The sequence below is a fragment of the Muntiacus reevesi genome, chromosome 22 (assembly GCF_963930625.1).
Source record: "Muntiacus reevesi chromosome 22, mMunRee1.1, whole genome shotgun sequence".
Taxonomy (NCBI): Eukaryota; Metazoa; Chordata; class Mammalia; order Artiodactyla; family Cervidae; genus Muntiacus; species Muntiacus reevesi.
Genome location: NC_089270.1, coordinates 45,456,553 through 45,476,872, shown reverse-complemented (window position 1 = coordinate 45,476,872; position 20,320 = coordinate 45,456,553). Strand labels below are relative to the sequence as shown.

Sequence of the window (20,320 nt, the reverse complement as noted above, 5' to 3'; positions counted from 1 at the left end):
GCAACACTGAACAAAACAACTCACTTAGAAAGAAAAAAGACTATATCAACTCTACCTGGACTCAGTAAAAAGGAATCTTTTGTACTCATTTTGTCAAACTGCAATAGATTTAAAAATATATAATGATAATAATAACAGAAATAGCTCCATGTGGCAGCATGGTAATATATCAATTTTTAACACATTTTGTCCCTAGGAATAGGCTTATTGGCAACTGTTTCGCTTATTTGTTCCTTTTTATAAGAGCTCAAAATCAGGAGATTAAAGAAAAGTAAGAACAGTGTTCCTATATGCCCTGGTAGGGAAAATTCCTGTTAAAGACATACAGTACAACCAACACGGAATTGCCCCGTCATGGATTTTTTTTTCCATGCAGATATGAAATATATCAATCACTCCAGAAAAACTATTTCCATAATGTTTGTAAAGTGACAGTGCAACAGTATCCTGCAAGTTATAAGCTAACACTGCTCCTTGACAAAAGGTGCAGGAGTGCCACGTACAGTACCTCTCATAAGGGATATCTGCCTTAGGAGATGCGATCATTTGATGTTCTTCTCTTCAAGGGCCAACACTTTCTGGAGAAAAAGGGACAGACTGCTCAGCTTCCACTCAGTCCTCTTACTCTTCTGCTTTGAGCCCCTGACCTTAGAAGCACAGATGGAAGCAACGAGGGTTCTGCCAGGGCACCCACAGTTGGTCACGGTGCTAGGGTGAACCAAGTGTGGGCCAATCCTCAGTGTCCCTCACCAGGAATAAACTTGAGATCCTGAGCAAATCTGAACAAATCCTGAACAAAACAAACATCCTACTTGTGAGGACCAGTAGTACTGTTCTCCTCCATTAAAAAAAAAAAAAAAAATCCTCAATAAATGATTCCTTTCATGCAACATTTTGAGAATGGTAAAAAAATAGAAAACTTTTTAGATTTCTCCACACCCAGGGTCAGGCCTACCGTCTGGTCTCAGGTGCTCATTAGTGATGTTAAGCAAGTCTCTAGCACCTTAGATATTCTACGTCAGAAGTGAAGCACTGGGGTCTTTGAGGCACTCAGCCAGCCTAGGCATAGGCTGAATTTCCCAATGGCTCAGGAGATAAAGAATCCACCTGCAATGCAGGGAACACTGGAGACGCAGGTTCGATCCCTGGGTCAGGAAGATCCCTTGGAGAAGGAAATGGCAACACACCTCCAGCACTCCTGTCTGAAAAATCCAATGGATAGAGGAGCCTGGCAGGCTACCGTCCATGGGGTTGAAAAGAATCTGACTAGACTGAGCGACTACACATACAGGCAGGCACGGGCTTCCTTCAGAAAGACCTGCCGTCAGGTTGCACCCAAGGCACCCTGTGAAGGGGCATAAGCAAGACCTGGTTTCTCCAAGACTGACGGACACTATAAAAAAACATCAGTGAGACAGTGCTATTGCCTTCCATTCTTAAAAACCCAGATGTTTAAATAAGGAAAAGAGAACCCCAGCATTGGAGTGGCCAGCAGAGTAAAACAGCTGGAGGGAGAGGCTTGGACAGAAGATTCAGTCCATGCAGGGAAGCACGAACCATTATTATTTCCATTTTGGTCAAGCGAACCAGAATGGCTGTACCCTTCTTATTTTTCACAAAACAAAGCCCCACCCAGATGTGCCTTTGGCCACTGGCATAAAGTCTGTATTTGAAACTTTTTTGGTAGACCCACAAAACGCTAGAACCAAAATTGCTAGCCTTGAACTTACTTTGTCTGATTACTAGCTCTAGCTTCCAGCTGGAATAACATATGATATCATTGCTTCTAAGGCAAACCCAGTTTAAAAGCAAGAGCTTACTTAGCCTATATATTCAACTCTCACTTTCTAATCAGATGCTTGGCACGAATTCACTTAACTCCAAAACCTGGCAACGTGCCCTCCCTGGGCAAAGGAACAAAAAGTTCAGGGGTATTTTTCTATTTTCCATGTGTCTTTCTCTTTTATTATTCAAAAACATAATACCTTAATGTGATAGAAGAGAAGAACCAGATTAAAATAAAATATTCTGTGGGATAAAAGTGAAATAAAGATCCTGTATCTTTACAGAGAAATGTGTAAGTCTCATGCGGTTTCAATAAAAGGCTTGCTGAGGAGCAAAGCTCAGGATGAAATTCTAACCTGGATGCCAAATTTATAGATGTATCAATACAAACAAATTAGTGAAGAACACATTTAAATGATCTCAGTACTCACAGAGAAAGTTATCAATTTAAATGACATAAACTGAAATCTTAATGAATGAATTACGCAGTCACTGTGCTTTGAGAACTTCTTCACACTCATGCCTGAGAACAAGGCTGGATGGAGCATGAGAAGAAAGTGGCCGACAGTCACTGGATGCCATGCCCCAGGAAAAATGTGCCAGCTCTACACAGCAGTGGAGGCAGGGCTTCAGTATCAGACATATCTGGGTTTTAACCTGGTTCTGACTCCAGTGGTAGGACCATGGTCAAGTTCATAACTTGTCCAACCTCTACTATACAATCTTCAAGGTTAAATCAGCAGTTCAAGAAATGTGTTTTTAAAATACTATAAATGCAGCACTCAGGTACTCAGACCAGGCCTGGAAATCCTACTTGGTCCTGTATCCCTGAAATAGCACAAATGGTACTAAGTACTGACATCTCATCCACATTACAGAATAAGCTGAACACTCATCCAAGAAACCATACATGCTTTGGTTTTATAACTTCACTATCTGGCAAACAGCATGTGTTCAATAGATTGTTATTATATGAAATGGAACAGAATATTTTCTTTTGGAAAATGCGTCTGGGTTTTTCCCTCCACCATCTGGAAGTGACACCTCTCTTGGCAAGGAACTAGAGGGCAGAGCTTCCCTGGAGGAGGCAGAAAGTGATGAAGAGATGATTTATATTTCTGAGGACCAGCAAAGTTTATTCCATCTACCAATGAGGCAGTGTCTCCCCAGGTGTTCTGAACTGTGGGGAAAGAGAGGAATAGAGGTCTTTTGAGTTAATATAAGAGTCTAATTACATGAGCCCCTTAAGAACCAACATCTTAGGCTACTCAGATCTCTTTAATTACAAATGTCTTTCATCTGGAAATTTACCCATAAATTTCTGTGGAAAAAATTTTAAACTCTAACAATTTAGTATTTCATAAAAATAAGTTAAATCTCCTACACTACTTCCAAATAACTCAGAATCTAGGGATGTTTAAGAGTACAAATATGAAAAAAAAAAAAAAAGAGTACAAATATAAAGACACTCCATTATGGGGATCACTTCCCCATGAGATCATAAATGATCAGAATTACAAGACTCACAGCACAGACTTCTGTGATGAAAATTATACTGAAAGATGGCCGTATGAATTAGATGCTTGGCTGCTATCACTGAAACTCAAAACTGCAGTGGCTTACACCAAGTAGGAATATATTTCTCACTCACATGAAGACCAGGTCAGGAGTCCAGGGCTGGTCTGGTGTTTACACCATCTTCACCAAACCAGTTATGGTTCTTCCATCTTTCCATCTAATATCTTCAACACAGCAGCTTCCTCTCATAATTCAAGTCAGCCACATCCTATTCTTAACATTTCAACACAAAGAAAGTGTAGGAAAGTGTAGGAAAAGTGTTCTTTCACTGCACAGCCTGAAGGTGACCCACATAATCCTACTTATTTCTCACTCATGAGAACTTGGTCACATTAGGCTGGCAGGCTAACTGCAAATCACTGTCATTATTTTGGGTGATCACATAATATGTACGTAAAAAGGTGACACTAGGTGGTAGGGACATTAAGAAGCCTCTGTCCTTAAGGCCATGGGGCAAGATATCCTTTAAGACTCAGGCAAACCACTCAAATCTTCATCCAATTACTGCAAGCCAATCAAGAAATGAGAATACCATATCACCTTACCTATCTCCGGAGAAATCTATATGCAGGTCAAGAAGCAAAAATTAGAACCAGACATAGAAAAATGGACTGGTTCAAAATTGGGAAAGGAATACATCAAGGTTGTATACTGTCTCCTTGCTTATTTAATTTATATGCAGAGTACATCATGTGAAATGCCAAGTTGGATGAATCACAAGCTGGAACAAAAATTGTCAGAAGAAATATCAACAACCTCAGAGATGCAGATGATACCAGTCTAATGGCAGAAACTGAAGAGGAACTAAAGAGCCCCTTGATGAGGGTGATAGAGGAGAGTGAAAAAGCTGGCTTAAAATTCAACATTCAAAAAACTAAGATCATGGCATCTGATCTCATCACTTCATGGCAAATAGGTGGGGGAAATGGAAACTGACAGAATTTCTTTTCTTGGGCTCCAAAATCATTGCAGATGGTGACTGCAGCCATGAAATTAATATGCTTGCTCCCTGGAAGGAAAGATATGACAAACCAAGATAGCATATTAAAAAGCAGAAGCACCACTTTGGTGACAAAGGTCCATATAGTCAAAGCAATGGTTTTTCCAGTAGTTATGTACGGATGTGAGAGTTGGACCATGAAGAAGGTTGAGCATCAAAAAAATGATGCTTTTGAATCATGGTGCTGGAGAAGACTCTTGAGAGTTCCCTGGACAGCAAGGAGATCACACCAGTCAACCTTAAAGGAAGTCAACCCTGAATATTCATTGGAAGGACTGATGCTGAAGCTCCAAAGTTTTGGAGCTTCTCAGGGAAAAGCTATCCAAGGAAGGCTTCCCTGAGGAAATGGCATTTCAGTTTTAATCTGACCAGCCACGAGAAGAGCTGGAAAAAAACATTCTAATAAGAGAGATGAACAATTGTTAAAGCCCCAAGGCTCCCTATTTGTCAGAATCAAGTTGCTTTAGCTCTAGTTTTCTTTATTTAGACCTGCTATACATGGGACAGGATGAAAGAACATGTGTGTTTGTGTGTGTGTGCGCATGCTTGTGTTCATGCTTAGGAAGAGGATATCTATAACTCTACTCCTAGGATTAATATTTAACATCTAGCAATAATGTGGAACACTCCAAAACCAGGAAGAAAGAGAGTCTGGGGCCATACAGAGAAGAGATGAAAAACAAAACAAATGGTTACAGAAGTTGAGAGATAGTATAGCCTTTTTATTTAAAAGATTTTTTTTTTTTTTTTTTTGGTTTTCACTTGTTCTAAATAGTGTTTCTGGGTACATATATTTCTTAAATAAAGTTAACTAATTTCAGGTATATTGTTCTAACTAATTTTTAGCTCCCAATGAGAAATTGGCAGCTGTAAATAAAATGTCTCACACATTTTATTTTAATTAAAGTGAGAAGGCTAGCACCAAAGAATTGATGATTTCAAATTGTGGTGCTAGAAAAGAGTCTTGAGAATCCCTTGGCCCACAAGGAGATCAAACCAGTCAATCCTAAAGGAAACCAACCCTGAATATTCATTGGAAGGACTGAGGCTGAAGTTGAAGCTCCAATACTTTGGCCACCTGATGCAAAGAGCTAACTCATTGGCTGGGATGAGTTGGGATGCGGGGAAAGACTGAGGGCAGGAGGCGAAGGGGGCAACAGAGGATGAGATGGTTGGATGGCATCACTGACTCAATGGACATGAGTTTGAACAAACTCCAGGAGATACTGAAAGACAGGCAAGCCTGACGTGCTGCAGTCCATGAGGTCACAAAGAGTCAGACATGACTTCACAACTGCACAACAACATACACAAAACAGGTTAAAAATAAGCAAATTTAATAATCAAATATTTGTACATTAGTACCATAAATTAATATATATTTCAAATATCACACAACTTATATTTAGGGATTCAAGCTAAGTCACATTCTTAAGCTATCAGGAATCCACTCATAAAAATCTTAATCTAAGGATTTGGTAGCACCAGCTAAGAAATCCCCAAAGCATCTATTCCTTGGTCTGAGAGCAGTTTAGGAGAATGTTCAGTACCACTTAAACTATCATGACATATTCACAGCATTGTCTAATAGTCAAAAATTTGCATAAAAGAAAGACCAACTTAACTTATGAAAGGTACTACAGTGAGATAACTACTCCAAGTGACAAATTTTTCTATCATACTCATGATTGGGCTTCCCTGATAGCTCAGCTGGTAAAGAATCTGCCTGCAATGCAGGAGACCCCAGTTCAATTCGTGGGTCAATTCAAAGATCCACTAGAGAAGGGATAGGCTACCCCTCCAGCATTCCTGAGCTTCCCTTGTGACTCAGCTGGTAACGAATCCACCTGTGAAGCAGAAGAACTGGGTTCGATCCCTGGGCTGGGAAGATCCCCTGGGGACGGGAAAGGCTACCCACTCCAGTATTCTGGCCTGGAGAATTCCATGGACTGTTTAGTCCATGGGGTCACAAAGAGTTGGACATGACTGAGCGACTTTCACTTTCTTTTACTTTTCATGACCAGTGAAGGCAAGCTGCCACTCAAATGTCACAATTTTAACTCAATGACTTTGCCAAAAGAGCAAAAAGAAAGGTACCAAGTCAGACCCAAGGTCTGGGGAAATTTTCACTGAATTTCTACCTTCAAAACCCAAGTTCGCTGACTCTAAGACACAACTGACTGTAACACACACTGCTACTTGATGTACCCTAGCAGGGGGAAAAAAAAATACTGCACTTAAACTGAGAAATGACCCTGATTCCAAGATGCATTCCAATTTCAGAAACGTGAAGCAAAGGATTTCTTAGAATCATTAGAAATGGTAGTATTCTTCAAGCCAAATATGCCCCTTTTCTTTTCAGCATGGAAAATGACTTTCACTATTTTCAGCTCAGTCATAAAAAAGTTTTCTTCTGTATTATGTTCATTCCTACCTCTCTTTGTATACAACTGCTTAATACAAATGTCCAAAGATATAACTGATAAATCCCCATTTAACCTTTTCTCCCAAATATTTGACGTTTCATTCAAAGTAACCAAGCTACCAGAATAAAGAATAAGAAGGAAAAGAGGAGGCTGCCGGCCACTGAGGGCAGATTCTGCCTCTCAACGAGCTGAGCCTCACCGCGCCCCCGCAGGCAGGACGCCTCCCAGGAGGAGAAAAGAGAGCTGGGCCCATTCACTCGTCCCGAACTTGCTAACTGGATAAAACCCCCTCTCCCTAAGAAAGGAGGGAATAAAGGGTCAGAAACAGACCAAGAGCATGCCTAGGAAGAACCTCTCCTTGTTGAAATCTGTGTGTGTGTTGGGGGTGGGGGGGTGTTTCCTCCTAATAACTTGCCTTCGCAGTTATAAACACATATTTGGTCTCTGCCCAAAGTTCCAGCACATAAGCCCTTGTAATTTCCTGATGAACACGGTGCCAGGAATATCTTTGTTTCCAATATTTGGTCTTGGACCCTGATTCCTGGCACACAGAAGTCCTAAATCTCTAGGAATTTCCTGGGTGATAGGAGCATCTTTTGTTCTAATGAGGGGGCTACTGGTGGGCTCCTGGGTAGCTACTGGACGGGGGCTGTCACCAGAAAGGCCAAGCCAAGAACAGAAGCTAGGACTTTCAGTTACATACCCACCCCCCATCCTCCAGGGAGGGGAGAAGAGCTAGAGACTAACTTATTAATCATGCCTAGGAGATGAAGCCTCCATAAAAACCCCTAGAGTACAGAGTTCACAAGCTTTTGGGGTTGATAAACACACCCATGGGCTGGGAGGGTGGGACACCCCAACTCCATGGGAACAGAAGCTCCTGCTCTCAGGGCCCTTTTGGACCTTACCTGAGCTCTAATGACCCAGTAAACTTAAATAAATGTTTCCTTGAGTTTTGAAAGCCATTATAACACATTATGGAACCCAAGGAGGTGGGGGTGGGGGTGAGGCGCGGGAACCCTGATTGGTAGTGGGTTGGTCAGAAGTATCAGAGGCCCAAACTTGTAATGGATGTCTACAGTGGGGAGCAGTCTTGTGGGACTGGACCCATAACCTGCAGGGTCCATTTAGTCAGTCATAATTGAATTACAGGACACCTCCAGTGTGTGACACCCAGGAGTGGGCTGGAGGATTGCCTGGTGTGGGAAAAACTCCTACACATTTGTTATCAGAAGTGTTAAGAGTAGTAAGTAAAGAAACAAGAGGTTTTCTTTTAAGCATGCTCCACAATTTTTCTTCTCAGGAAAAATCCTATGAAAAATCTCCATAAATGTCAACAACACTCTGGCCTGAATTTAGGGATCACCATTTTCGGCTTCCTCCCTCACTCTTTATCGAAATGATATTGCCAGTGCTTGCCTCCCAGGGTGCTCACGAAGTCAGGAACGGAACTAAAATGAGCCATTGCATTTCCAAGCCTAGCCATCTGGCCGGGGACCTAACAGAAGCACTAGAGGACTGAGAAGGTAAAACTCATCAATTTGCTACAGGACAAGCAGACATACTGTCATTTGCTTTAGTTAAACTTCATCTGTTACAGAACAGATACTCTGAAATTTAGTATCTCATAAAGAAAACTAATTCTATCTATTAAAAACTACTTTGGCAACTGACAAGACGCCGTGCCTACTTTTCACCACAAAGACGAGAACATGTAAAACTAAAGCGACATTTACCTGGGAAATCTTCAGTGGCTCTATAAATCATTTACATTTTATTTAAAAGCCATTTTCCAAATTGGATTTTTTTATTTAGAAATGTAAATTTTCTCCAACTAATAAAAATAAATGAAAAAAAAATGTAAATATTTACCTAAAAAATAACTGGAGATAGATATCACATACATATTTATAAGTATGCTTTCAGAAAGCATCAACACAGATGCTTCCTCTGTTCTACAGTTTGCAATCGTTTCATAACCACCACCAAGTTATGATCAATAAAATTTTTTCTTTGAAACAATTAGCATAATAACATCAGATATACAGTGTAGAAACAATGGCATTTAAATCTGGATTTAAAGAAAAATATTGTTAAACATTATCAAATAGTAAGTAGAAAAGATGGCAACATATTTCTATGTAACAGTCTCATTATCCCTTAATAAATTTTAATCTAGAAAAACAAAATCTAGGTGAGAATATATTAAAACCATTATTTACATAAAGTAAACTGACAGGCATCTGCAATATTTCTGACTCAGCTAAAAGAATAATGACTAATACCGACTGAGCATTTACTATATGCTAAGCAGTATAACTTAGTGATATACATATGCAATCTCGTTCAATCCTGATAACACTATGATGTAGGTACTTTATTCCCATTTAATTGAGGAAGCTAAATCAAACTTTCTTGCTAGAATATAAAAAAATAATTCTTCATAGGCTACCAAAGGAAGTCTTTTTGGTTATAAATTCTTCATAGGGTTTACCATAATAAACCCAGCTGCACGTGTGTCTGCATGCAGTCATGTTCGACTCTGCAACCCTATGGACTGCAGTCCACCAGGCTCCTCTGTCCATGGGGATTCTCCAGGCAAGAATACTGGAGTGGGTAGCCATGCCCTCCTCCAGGGGATCTTCCCAACCCAGGGATCAAACCTGTGTCTCTCATGTCTCCTGCATTGGCAAGCAGGTTCTTTACCACCAGTGCCACCTGGGAAGCCCATATATATACGTACATCTAAAAATTCAGACTCTGCATTAAGTGAAATTCAATACTTATGCCTGACAAAAATAGCAATAATAATTACTCAGCAAAATATAATTAAGAAGAAACTTAAAAACAGAAAATAATATTTAACAGTAAAACTTTAGAACATTTTCTTTATAGTCAGGAATAACATGAAAACACCTATTTTCATTGCAAGTTTTAGTATGCCTGGTCAGTGCACTAAGAAAGTGCTATCACTCTGAGATGACCCTGAGGGATGGGATAGGTAGGGAGGTGGGAGGAGGGGTTCAGGATGGGGAACACGTGTACAACCATGGCTGATTCCTGTCAATGAATGGCAAAAACCACTACAATACTGTAAAGTAATTAGCCTCCAATTAAAATTTTTTAAAAAAGAAAGTGCTACTACATGTGGAAAGGAAGAAACAAAACTGTTATTATTTACAGATATTACTGCCTGCAGAGGAAATACAGGAGACCCAATGACCCAGCAAGAAACAGGAAAACAAGCTCAACCCAGTGCTCTGTAACAACCTAGAGGGAGTAGGATGGGGAGGGAGGTGGGAAGTTGGAGGGAGATTCAAGAGGAAGGGAATATGTGTATACTTATTACTGATTCACATCGTTGTGTGGCAGAAACTGACGCACTGTAAAGCAATTATCCTCCAAAGAACTTTTTTTTTAAAAAACTGGATAACAAATACAAAATGCAAGACTGTTGGACATGTGAACACCAATCAAAAGTCAAGACTATTCCAATATACCAGTAAGCAATTAGAAAATTCAATTTACATATGGTATTAGAATCATTAAAATACCCATGAAAAACCTAGTGGTCAGTTTGGTCACAGATATTTTTTAAACTCATCAATATGCATGGTCAACAAATTTAACAATCCTCTCCAAGGTATGTGCCCTAAAGACACTCTCTCACATGTAAACCAGAAGACAAGCTCCAGGATATTCATCTCATTCTTTCTAACCACACACACACACAAATATGGAACAGTCTAGGTATATATCAATATGGATTGGACAAATTGTTGAATATTCATACAATTAAATCTGTATATGTCAATTTGGATTATCTTAAAAACAGAATGCTGAGAGGGAAAAGCAGGTTGTTCAGGAATATTTATAATATGACAACACTTATATAAAAAGTAAAACCCGTAGCACAATATTCTGTATTATTTATGGAAAAATAAGTTTTTAATAAATATACAGAAACAAGGAATCAAGCTTCTGATTACCCCAGGAAAGGAAAAAGGAGAATCAGAGCATGGAATGGGTTAAGTATCAGAGATGCTTCAACTTTACCTCTCGTTTTATTTCTTTAATGAAAAAGCATATAAATATAAAAAATTACTAAATTATATTGAATCTATGCATAAAATACATAAACATCCAGTCATAATATTTTGTGTTTCAAAATACCTTATATTTTTAAAAATACATGTTTTTTAAAGTATCCCATGGAAATATTTTAACAATAATGAAAAGGCCATACCCCATGTACATATCTCTTCATAAAACTACAAAGGGAGCTTGCCTCCCTTTCATCTGTTACTAAACATCATTTTAAGCCACATGTTATTATATGTTGTTAAGGATTAGAAACTATTGTCAGAAGAAGTGTAAAAAGTAGCATATGCTACAGGAAAAGTAGCAAGAATTGAATAAAGATGCCATGAAGATTAAGAAAGGTCCAAATGGCATAAAATCGAAAAGAGGTTTTCAAAGTTTAGTACTCAAAAAAACATTTATCTAAGTATTAAGTGAGAAGCCAAAGACATTACTGTCAAGAGGGGAAAAAAAAAGCAGGTATAGAAAAAGCTGCTACTTGCATTTTAAATTGGGGGAACTTACAGAATATGATATAAGGCACATGTCAACAATATGATTTATTACTCAGATTATAATAAATATTAAATTTTTCCCTGGAAGTAAAAACTTTAATTATTAATATCCCAAGAAGCTCCCAGAGCAACATACCTGGAGAAGGAGCCTTTCAAAAGCCAGAAAGTTGTCCCACTTGGCCGTCTGTGGGTGTCTCAGAGTTTGAACAGTGGCCAGCCCAAGCTGTAGGAGCCCACAGTGATTCCCTAGGGACTTGCGGTTGTTCTTGAAGAGCTGAATATAGGACATGAGCTGCCCCGGAGTGACTCTCCCTGGAAAAACATACAATTTATCAGTGTACCCTCCTCTGGGAGCGGTGAAAATAAAGAGGAGCATGCCATTAATACTACTACTGCCTTGCTGTTGCCGTTGTTCAGTTGCTCGGTCGTGTTCGACTCTTGTGACCCATGGACTGCAGCACGCCAGGCCTCCCTGTTCTTCACCATCTCCCATCAGCAAAAAACTTCAGAGTCAACTGCAAGCTTCCCTAAGCTTTTGTGACCCTTAAAACAACACGGTGACAACAGCAAGGCTGAAACTACCAACTGCATTTTGCAAGCAAGAAAACAGATGTTAAGTGGTCTTGCCAAAGCCATATTGCTAGTAGGATTCATTTCATAACTCTGCAATACCCCATAAATGAGTTCTCAAATAAAGTCTTATGAATAAATATTTCTTGAGCTCAACGTGGAGTACATCTCCAAGACATATGATATAGCAATCTAAGAGCCAAAAAGGCAAGGTTTCCGATTGTGTGCGCTATGTATATAAAGCAAAGGAGAAATCTGTTAGGAGTATAGCTAAAACTTTATCACTGATATCAATGGGTTTATGACAACATCCTTGAGCATAAAAGCAGACTGTTGTTGGAACAAAAATGTATGGAGAGTGGGAAAAACCCTGGAAGATGAGATATCAAAAGAAAGGGTTTCGTATGGGTGACAACACATTTACAACCGCGGTCACCTAGATCTAGAACAAAACTCTCACCTCATTAAAGACTGGAGTACCAAAAACACAAATAAACCCTGTTGAAGAGTCAGTCTTTCAGACCTCTAAGTCCAACGTTTTCCTAAACAGCACTCCTTCCATTTAGTCACTTCCCATTCTATTATGTCAGATCTCACTCCCGCCCTTCTTCAATGCAATGGGCAGAACTCCAGAACACCACAGTTTTCTTCTCACTGGGCAAGAAGAGCGCAATGGAGCCAAACACAGATGCAAGGCCAGTAAATCCGTCCTGTACATTTCAGCCTCACTGTCTTCCCGGTTTACCCTCTGATGCCTAAAATCCAGGTTTGCTTGCTATGCCTAGGTTTGTTAATATTTGGCAACAAAACTACCTGCGTTTATTTAGCACATGCCCTCTTCTGATTTTCACAGCAACTCTATGGGGTAGCAAACAAGTGGGAGTTCAGTCAATTAGTGGTTTTGCTACAGATTATAATACACAAAAAATAAAGACCTTGTCACAAGAAACTTACAAGACTGTAATAAATTCTACCTTTTTGCTGCATATTTTGAAGAGATTAAGGATTCTAAAGTGCCTTACTATCCACTTATATGGGGCTTCCCTGATAGCTCAGTTGGTAAAGAATCCGCCTGTGATGCAGGAGACCCTGGTTCAATTCCTGGATTGGGAGTTCCACTGGAGAAGGGACAGGCTACCCACTCAAGAATTCTTGGGCTTCCCTTATGGCTCAGCTGGTAAAGAACTTACCTTCAATGAGGGAGACCTGGGTTTGATCCCTGGGTTGTGAAGATCCCCTGGAGAAGGAAAAGGCTACCCACTCCAGTATTCTGGCCTGGAGAATTCCATGGACTTGTATAGTCCATGGGGTCACAAAGAGTCGGACATGACTAAGCAACTTTCATTTTCAAACAATAAGAACAGTTGGGGGTGGGGAGGAGAACAGTGGAAATGAATAGTACAGAGCTGAGTCTCACTAGTTTCTTTGGTCCCTTGGTAAAGCATAGTTCATTCCTGATTCTCAAGCAGCAAGCTAATAATTTGCTAGCTTAAGTACTAACAGAGAAGAGCCTCATTAATCCCTTCTTCGCTTGGTTTTAAGTTGGCTTGATTAAGGTATAATTTACATACAGTAAAATACACTCTTTTCTGGTTCAGGGTGTTCTCAAAATAGTTCTATGAATTTTGAGAAAAACACAGTCACAATCAAGACAGATTATTTCCTTTGCTCCCAGAAGTACCCCTTTTGTAGTCAGTTCTCTTTTCCCATCCCCAGTCCTTGGTGAACACTTGTCTGTGTTTTTCTGGTTTCTGTCCCATAGTTATTCCTTTCCAGAATGTTCTATAAATGGAATCATGTAGCACACAGCCTTTTGAGTCTACCTTCTTTCACTTGAGCATAAGGTATTTGGTGCTCATTCATGTTGCTGCTTCTATCAGTAGTTTGCTCTATTTTCTTGTTGAGTAGTAATCTGTTGTATGAACCATAGTTAGTTTAAACTTATCCATTCACCAGTTTATGATCATTTGGGTTGTTTCCAATTTTTAGAAAATATGAATAAAAACTTCACAAACATCTTCATATAGTATTTTATGTGCGTATGTGTCTGTGGATATACGACTTCAGTTTTTTCATAAGTAAATTTCTAGGGTTGCTGGGTCATATGCTAAATGTATGCTTAACTTTACAAGAAACTGACAAACTAATTTCCAAAGTGAGCTGTCCTACTAGTGACAAATGAGAGTTCTGTTGCCTCACATCCACAATAGCGTTGGTATTGCCATGTATTTTCGTTTTAAACAGTCTAATAGGTTATCCAGCAACATTTTATTGGGGTTTTAATTTGGATTTTTTAATGACTAATAATGTTGCTCATCTTTTCATGTGCCTATTTGCCACCCTATATCTTTTTTGGTGAAGTGTCTATTCAAATCCTTTGCTCATTTTTATTATTTGTTTTCTTACTATTGAGTTAAGAGTACCATTAACTTTTATTAATCCATTGGTTTAACACATGTTTTTGTGCTAGGGACTGTTCTTACTGCTAAGCATAAGCCCATGAACAAATCAGAGAAATGCCCTCATGGCCAACAAATAAGGAAGACAAATGACTCCCGGAATGATCTCCTAATTAATCCATCTCATTACATGTCACTCTCTTAGGGGATGGGATCTTTTGTGCAGAGGATGAACATTTTTACACAAGAACATCTTCTGACACATTAAATACATGAAAACAAATTTTCACGTGAGATGGGTTCAGATCTGACATTGCAGTGAGCACCACTGATTTCTTTAAACACGGTGCTGCAGTTGATGGCAGTGCAGGCCCTGGACACACAAGGCTCTGGTGACCAAGAGAGACAGTCACAGAACAATCACATGAACAATCACTCAATGACTATCGTGACAGGGACTGCTAAGGCAACAGCTAAAAAGTCTTGAAACCGTGAAAGGGTCTATGTGGTACGTAACTGCCTACCTCTCCAACCCTATCTCCAGGACCTGAAGGAGAAGAAATTAAAAAGGCTCAGAATACACACAATCCATCCATAACATAACTGCCCTTTAGAGAGATCTGAAAAAATGAAATCATCAGAGAAAGTCATCAGGTCTGTTTAGATTTCAACCGAAATAACCATATGTTCAACTTAAAGATGAGAATGTCTTCAGTTCAAAAACATAGTTAAATTTTATTCAGTTAGCATCTTCCAATCTCAGACTTGGACTCAACAACCATATTTACATAACACCACCTTCCAACATAAAGCATGAGATCCAAAGGAACAAATGGCTATATTTCATAACAGGAAATGCCAACAGAATACTACATTGTGAATTAGTGATTATTCACCCTGCTGCTCTTTCCCTCTGCATATCTTCTTCTTACATACACAAGCCACTAACACGTCTTATACGTGTCATGAAAGCAGGGGGTTTTTGGTAAAAATCCAAAACATGGTAATTTAAATTTACTAAAAGAGTACTTTACACAAATGCTTTAAAATATAGACTAGTGACATTTTAAATATAAGTTTAATCAGAATCCTACATAAAACAAGTCAGAATTAACTAATTGACTATTAAAAATGTTATATAATAAGACTAATTAACTTGAGAAAACTTCCCAGTTCATCTCAACTAAAACTGCAAGCAACTAGGACCAGGTGATGAAAAAGTAATAGACAGAAGACTTATTCATATCTCATATTACCAAAAAAAATAAATAAATAAAACTTCTCAGGTAGATTTACACAGTGATTTAAAAATGTCAACCCAAGAAGGCTTGCCAACACATTTTTTTTCAGTCATAAAAACAAGGGTTATTTTTATATCAAGACATAATACATAGCAACTCTGTGAAAAGGGGCAATTTTGAAATTTGAAAGCTAGTTTTCAAGTAAGAAAATCTACTAGGCTTTGTTTTTCTTTATAGCTTTTCAGAAAGAGAAACAGGCTTCTGATTTTCAGTTAAGAAAAAAACAGAAAACTTTAACAACATTAATTCTAAGTATATTTTGAAATAGTAAAATAGAATTATTGCTTGGGAGAAAGGGGACAGATTTAGAAAATAAAATGATTTAATATTTTAATATTGTCTATGATCCTTATAATATTTAATTCCATTGTGTTCAAATGAATTATGGAAATTATCTTTCTATTTACTACATACAATTGATAAACTAGACTGTAGCCGTGAAATTAAAAGACGCTTACTCCTTGGAAGGAAAGTTATGACCAACCTAGACAGCATATTAAAAAGCAGAGACATTACTTTGCCCACAAAGGTCCGTCTAGTCAAGGCTATGGTTTTCCCAGTAGTCATGTATGGATGTGAGAGTTGGACTATAAAGAAAGCTGAGTGCCGAAAAATTGATGCTTTTGAACTGTGGAGTTAAAGAAGATTCTTTAGAGTCCCTTGTACTGCAAGGAGATCCAACCAGTGCATCCTAAAGGAGATCAGTCCTGGGTGTTCATTGTAGGAACTGATGCTGAAGCTGAAACTCCAATACTTTGGCCACCTCATTCGAAGAGCTGACTCATTTGAAATGACCCTGATGCTGGGAAAGATTGAGGGTGGGAGGAGAAGGGGATGGCAGAAGATGAGACGGTTGGATGGCTTCACCGACTCAACAGACATGAGTTTGAGTAAACTCCGGGAGTTGGTGATGGACAGCGAGGCCTGGCGTGCTGCGGTTCATGGGGTCGCAAAGAGTAGTACATGACTGAGTGACTTAACTGAACTGAACCTTCTGAACCTGTTTTGTGGCTTGGTAAGATATATTTAAAATATTTACACATATATGATTTTTTGTTGATTTTCTTAACAACAACAAAAAAGAGCAGTCTGTCAGTGCTAGATTTGACTTAATCCCTCAAAGTATGTCTTAATGGTAGAAAGCAACCATCAGAAATTTTGTCTAAAATAGTATATTCAGCTACTAAATGTTTTCTTTAAAAAAAAACTCTATAACAAATAATAATACTGTCATGCATGTTTTTTATTCATCATTGTCATGATACTGTGAATGAAAACCCAGTATGTGAAATTTGAATAAACAAAGTTATGTCTTAAGACATGTATTCCCAGAATTCAAATATCGGCATTTCATTTGTCTCCTTTTTAATTATTTTTCTAATATAATAAAGGCAAATCATATTAAAATAATTAAATATAACATGTTCTGCTAAAACTCTGGTTATTAACCAACATACAACTGGCAAACTGGAATACTTTTAATATTACACAAAAAGTCACACCTATTCATTTGTCACTTTTCTCGTTATTTTAACATCCTGTGCCACCAAATAGGAGCAGCTGAACACAAAGTAAATAAACATAGCTGAACACTGCAAGCCATAAGAGGAGCTGAGTCCTGCCTGCATTCCTAGTTCTCCCTCTTAGCTCTGCTTGGCCATAGGCCCTGTCGTGGAAGTGCTTCCGGTTTGGTCCGCCCTGATCTTCAGGGCATTTTGCCTTTTTCCATAAACAAACAGCCTCAACTTCTCTTTAGATTCCCCTCCAGTGGGCTACCTCCAACTCTTTTCTTCACATGAAGTCCCAAACATACTGTAACATTTCTTTATCTATAGGAAACTGGCATACCTTTTTAACTATGCTAGTATTTTAATCAGGATTTTTATTATTTTTCTTGGCTAGTGCTCTATTTATAAATTTGTATAGATTTTTAAATGGGCTTCTGCTAATGATATGTTTTATCATGAGCCCTGATAACCAGTATGTGATTTTGCAAAACAAGTTTTCCAGGAATGCATGTAAATTACAGCAAAAGCTCTCATACTATCATGTAGACAAAGGTGGTGGTGCTACTAAAACAAAACTATAGGTTGGTAGGCAGCATGGTCAGGGAAAATTTCCAATGTTAATTCAATAGTTGACATAAGAAAGCTCTTGTGTACAAAAGATGGTTTCGGAGTTCTATAAATAATGTACAAAAGGTTCAGAGGGTAGACTGAACACATAGGTTTACACCCTCATCTCATTTCATCAGAAAGACAAAAAGGAATTAAAAAGGGAAAGAAATACACAACAAAGAGATCCTGAGATAGTCTCTAAGCTGATAAGAGGCTTCGAGCACCATTCCTCCCCATTTGTTGGTTATCTCCGTAATTTACACTACATTCTTAAACTTTCTTCTTTGTTCTGTCAATTACAGATGGTATCCTATGGCTTTTCGTCTTCTAAGCAGAGGATATTAATCCCTCTTTGCCCTTCCCTCTACTTTGTATTTCCCCCTTTCATCTTTCAAATCATCTGTACTTTCGTTTTCATCTGGTCAAGATGGATAGCATTTATATTTTGTTTTATGACCATAATGTAGTCGTATGTGCTTTTTTAAAAATAATTTTACTTATTTACTCTGGATGTGCTGGGTTTCTGTTGCTGTGCGGGCCTTCTCTAGGTGCGGTGGGTGGGGCTCCTCTCCAGTTGCCGTGTGCAGACTTCTCTCAACACGGCTCCTCTGGTTGCAGGGCATGGGCTCTAGCGAGCACAGACTCAGTAGTTGCAGTTCCCAGGCTCTGCGGCACAGGCTCAATAATTGTGACCCATGGTTATGGCTGTTCTGCAGCGTGTGGGATCTTCCCAGACCAGGGATCAAACTCATGTCTCCTGCACTGGCAGGCAGATTCTCTACCACTGAACCACCAGGGAAGACTTTATGTGCTTTTTGTATAGCTTGATTCAAACAGTTCAAAATCAGTCAATTGTGTTTCCATCATAATAAACTATTTAACTATTAATGACAGACCCAAGGCACAAATTATGATTGCATTTCCTTACACATATACTTTGGTCCTGGAACGCTTATGGGCTTTTTCTAAGGGGATGGGGGAGTTGCATTCCCTGCCTTAATCAAAGCTGTAAAGTCTCCTAATTTCAAATACACTGTCTCATCTCTAAAGTCCAGGTTATGTTGTTGCTGATGTTTTTAACTGAGGTATAGTTGAGTTGGGGGATGTTTTGTTTTGCTTTTTCCCCTTCCTGAATACTTTACAACCAAACTCCTTCATTCTCCAGTCCCATCATGGGCAGACTGTTCTCTAGGCCTTTCTGTGTAGTCAGCAGCCTGGAACTGACTCTCTATTTGAACACTGTTTGGTCAAATTTCTGATTTTTCTTTCCTGCTATGTTGCCTTGTTTTGCTGGACAATCTCAAGTAACCTCCTCAGAAAAGGTGTGTGGAAAGCCAAGTTCTTTTTATCTCTAAAAAGGTTTTTTCTTGCCCTCCAAGTTTAATAATAGTTTATCCAGATCTATAATTCAAGGTTGAAAATAATGCATTGCTTCATTATCTTCTGGCTGAGCATTGCTCATAAGAAATCTGTGCTAGTCCTATTTTTGTCCCTTTGTAGACGAGCTTCCTTTTTTCCATCTAGAGGTTCATAGGATCTTCTCATTCCCTTGTACTCTGAGGAGTCATAATGATGATGTTTAGTTTCGAGGGTTTTTATTCTTTCCACTTGCTTTTCAGTTAAGCCTGTTCTACTATTTGGTATGTCTTTCTTCACATCTGGGAAGTCTCACATTCTTTCCTTACTAATTTCCTGTCCTCTGCTTTTTCTCTCTTTCTAAAACTTTCAATAGTTCTTGGGTCTCCTGAATTGGTTCTCTATATATTTTGCTTTTTGTATCATATTTTCAATGCCCCGTTCTTTCTACATTTTAGGAGATTTTCTTGATTTATCTTTAAACTTTGGTTGAATTGCTGACTCTTTGCGACCCCATGGTCTGTAGCCTGCCAGGCTTCTCTGTCCATGGGATTCTCCAGGCAAGAATACTGGAGTGGATTGCAATTCCCTTCTCCAGAGGATCTTCCCAACTGAGGGATTGAACCTGGGTCTCCTGCATTGCAGGTAGATTCTTTACCATTCAAGCTACAGGGAAGTCCTGAATTTTATTTTTTTAATCATAATACCTTTATTACTAAGACCTTCTTCTTCTTTTTTAAAATCATTTTGTTTATTTATTTGGCTGCACCAGGTCATAGTTGCAGCACTCAGCATATTGAATCTTCATAGCAGCATGAAAACTCTTAGTTACAGCCTGTGGGATCTAGTTCCCTGACCAGGGATCGAACCAGGACCCCCTGCATTGGGAATATAGAGTCTTGGCCACTGGATCACTGGGAAGTCCCTAAGAGCTTCTTTTTTAACATGAGCTTTATAGAGATATAACTCACATATCATAAAATTCACCCTTAAAATGTACAATCCAGTGGTTTTGAGTACACTCAGAGTTATGTAATCATCACCACTATATAATTTCAGAACATTTTCATTATCCCAAGAAGAAAGCCTGTACTCAAATTTCCCCAGTTATGAAAAAGATATACAGCTATATAAATCCATACATATTAGAATATAGCCTAAATAAAATTTCCAGTTGGGAAATATAACTGTAC

The 20,320-nt window shown here is 38.8% G+C and overlaps 1 protein-coding gene across 2 annotated transcripts in view; it reads right to left on the bottom strand.

The window, feature by feature from the left end:
* Positions 1–20,320, bottom strand: part of SCFD2 (sec1 family domain containing 2) — a 390,385-nt gene that overhangs the window by 303,916 nt on the left and 66,149 nt on the right. For both annotated transcript variants that reach the window (XM_065914499.1, XM_065914500.1), the window contains exon 4: positions 11,521–11,696. In XM_065914499.1, coding sequence (XP_065770571.1) covers positions 11,521–11,696 — 176 coding nt within the window. The remainder of the gene's footprint in view (positions 1–11,520; positions 11,697–20,320) is intronic.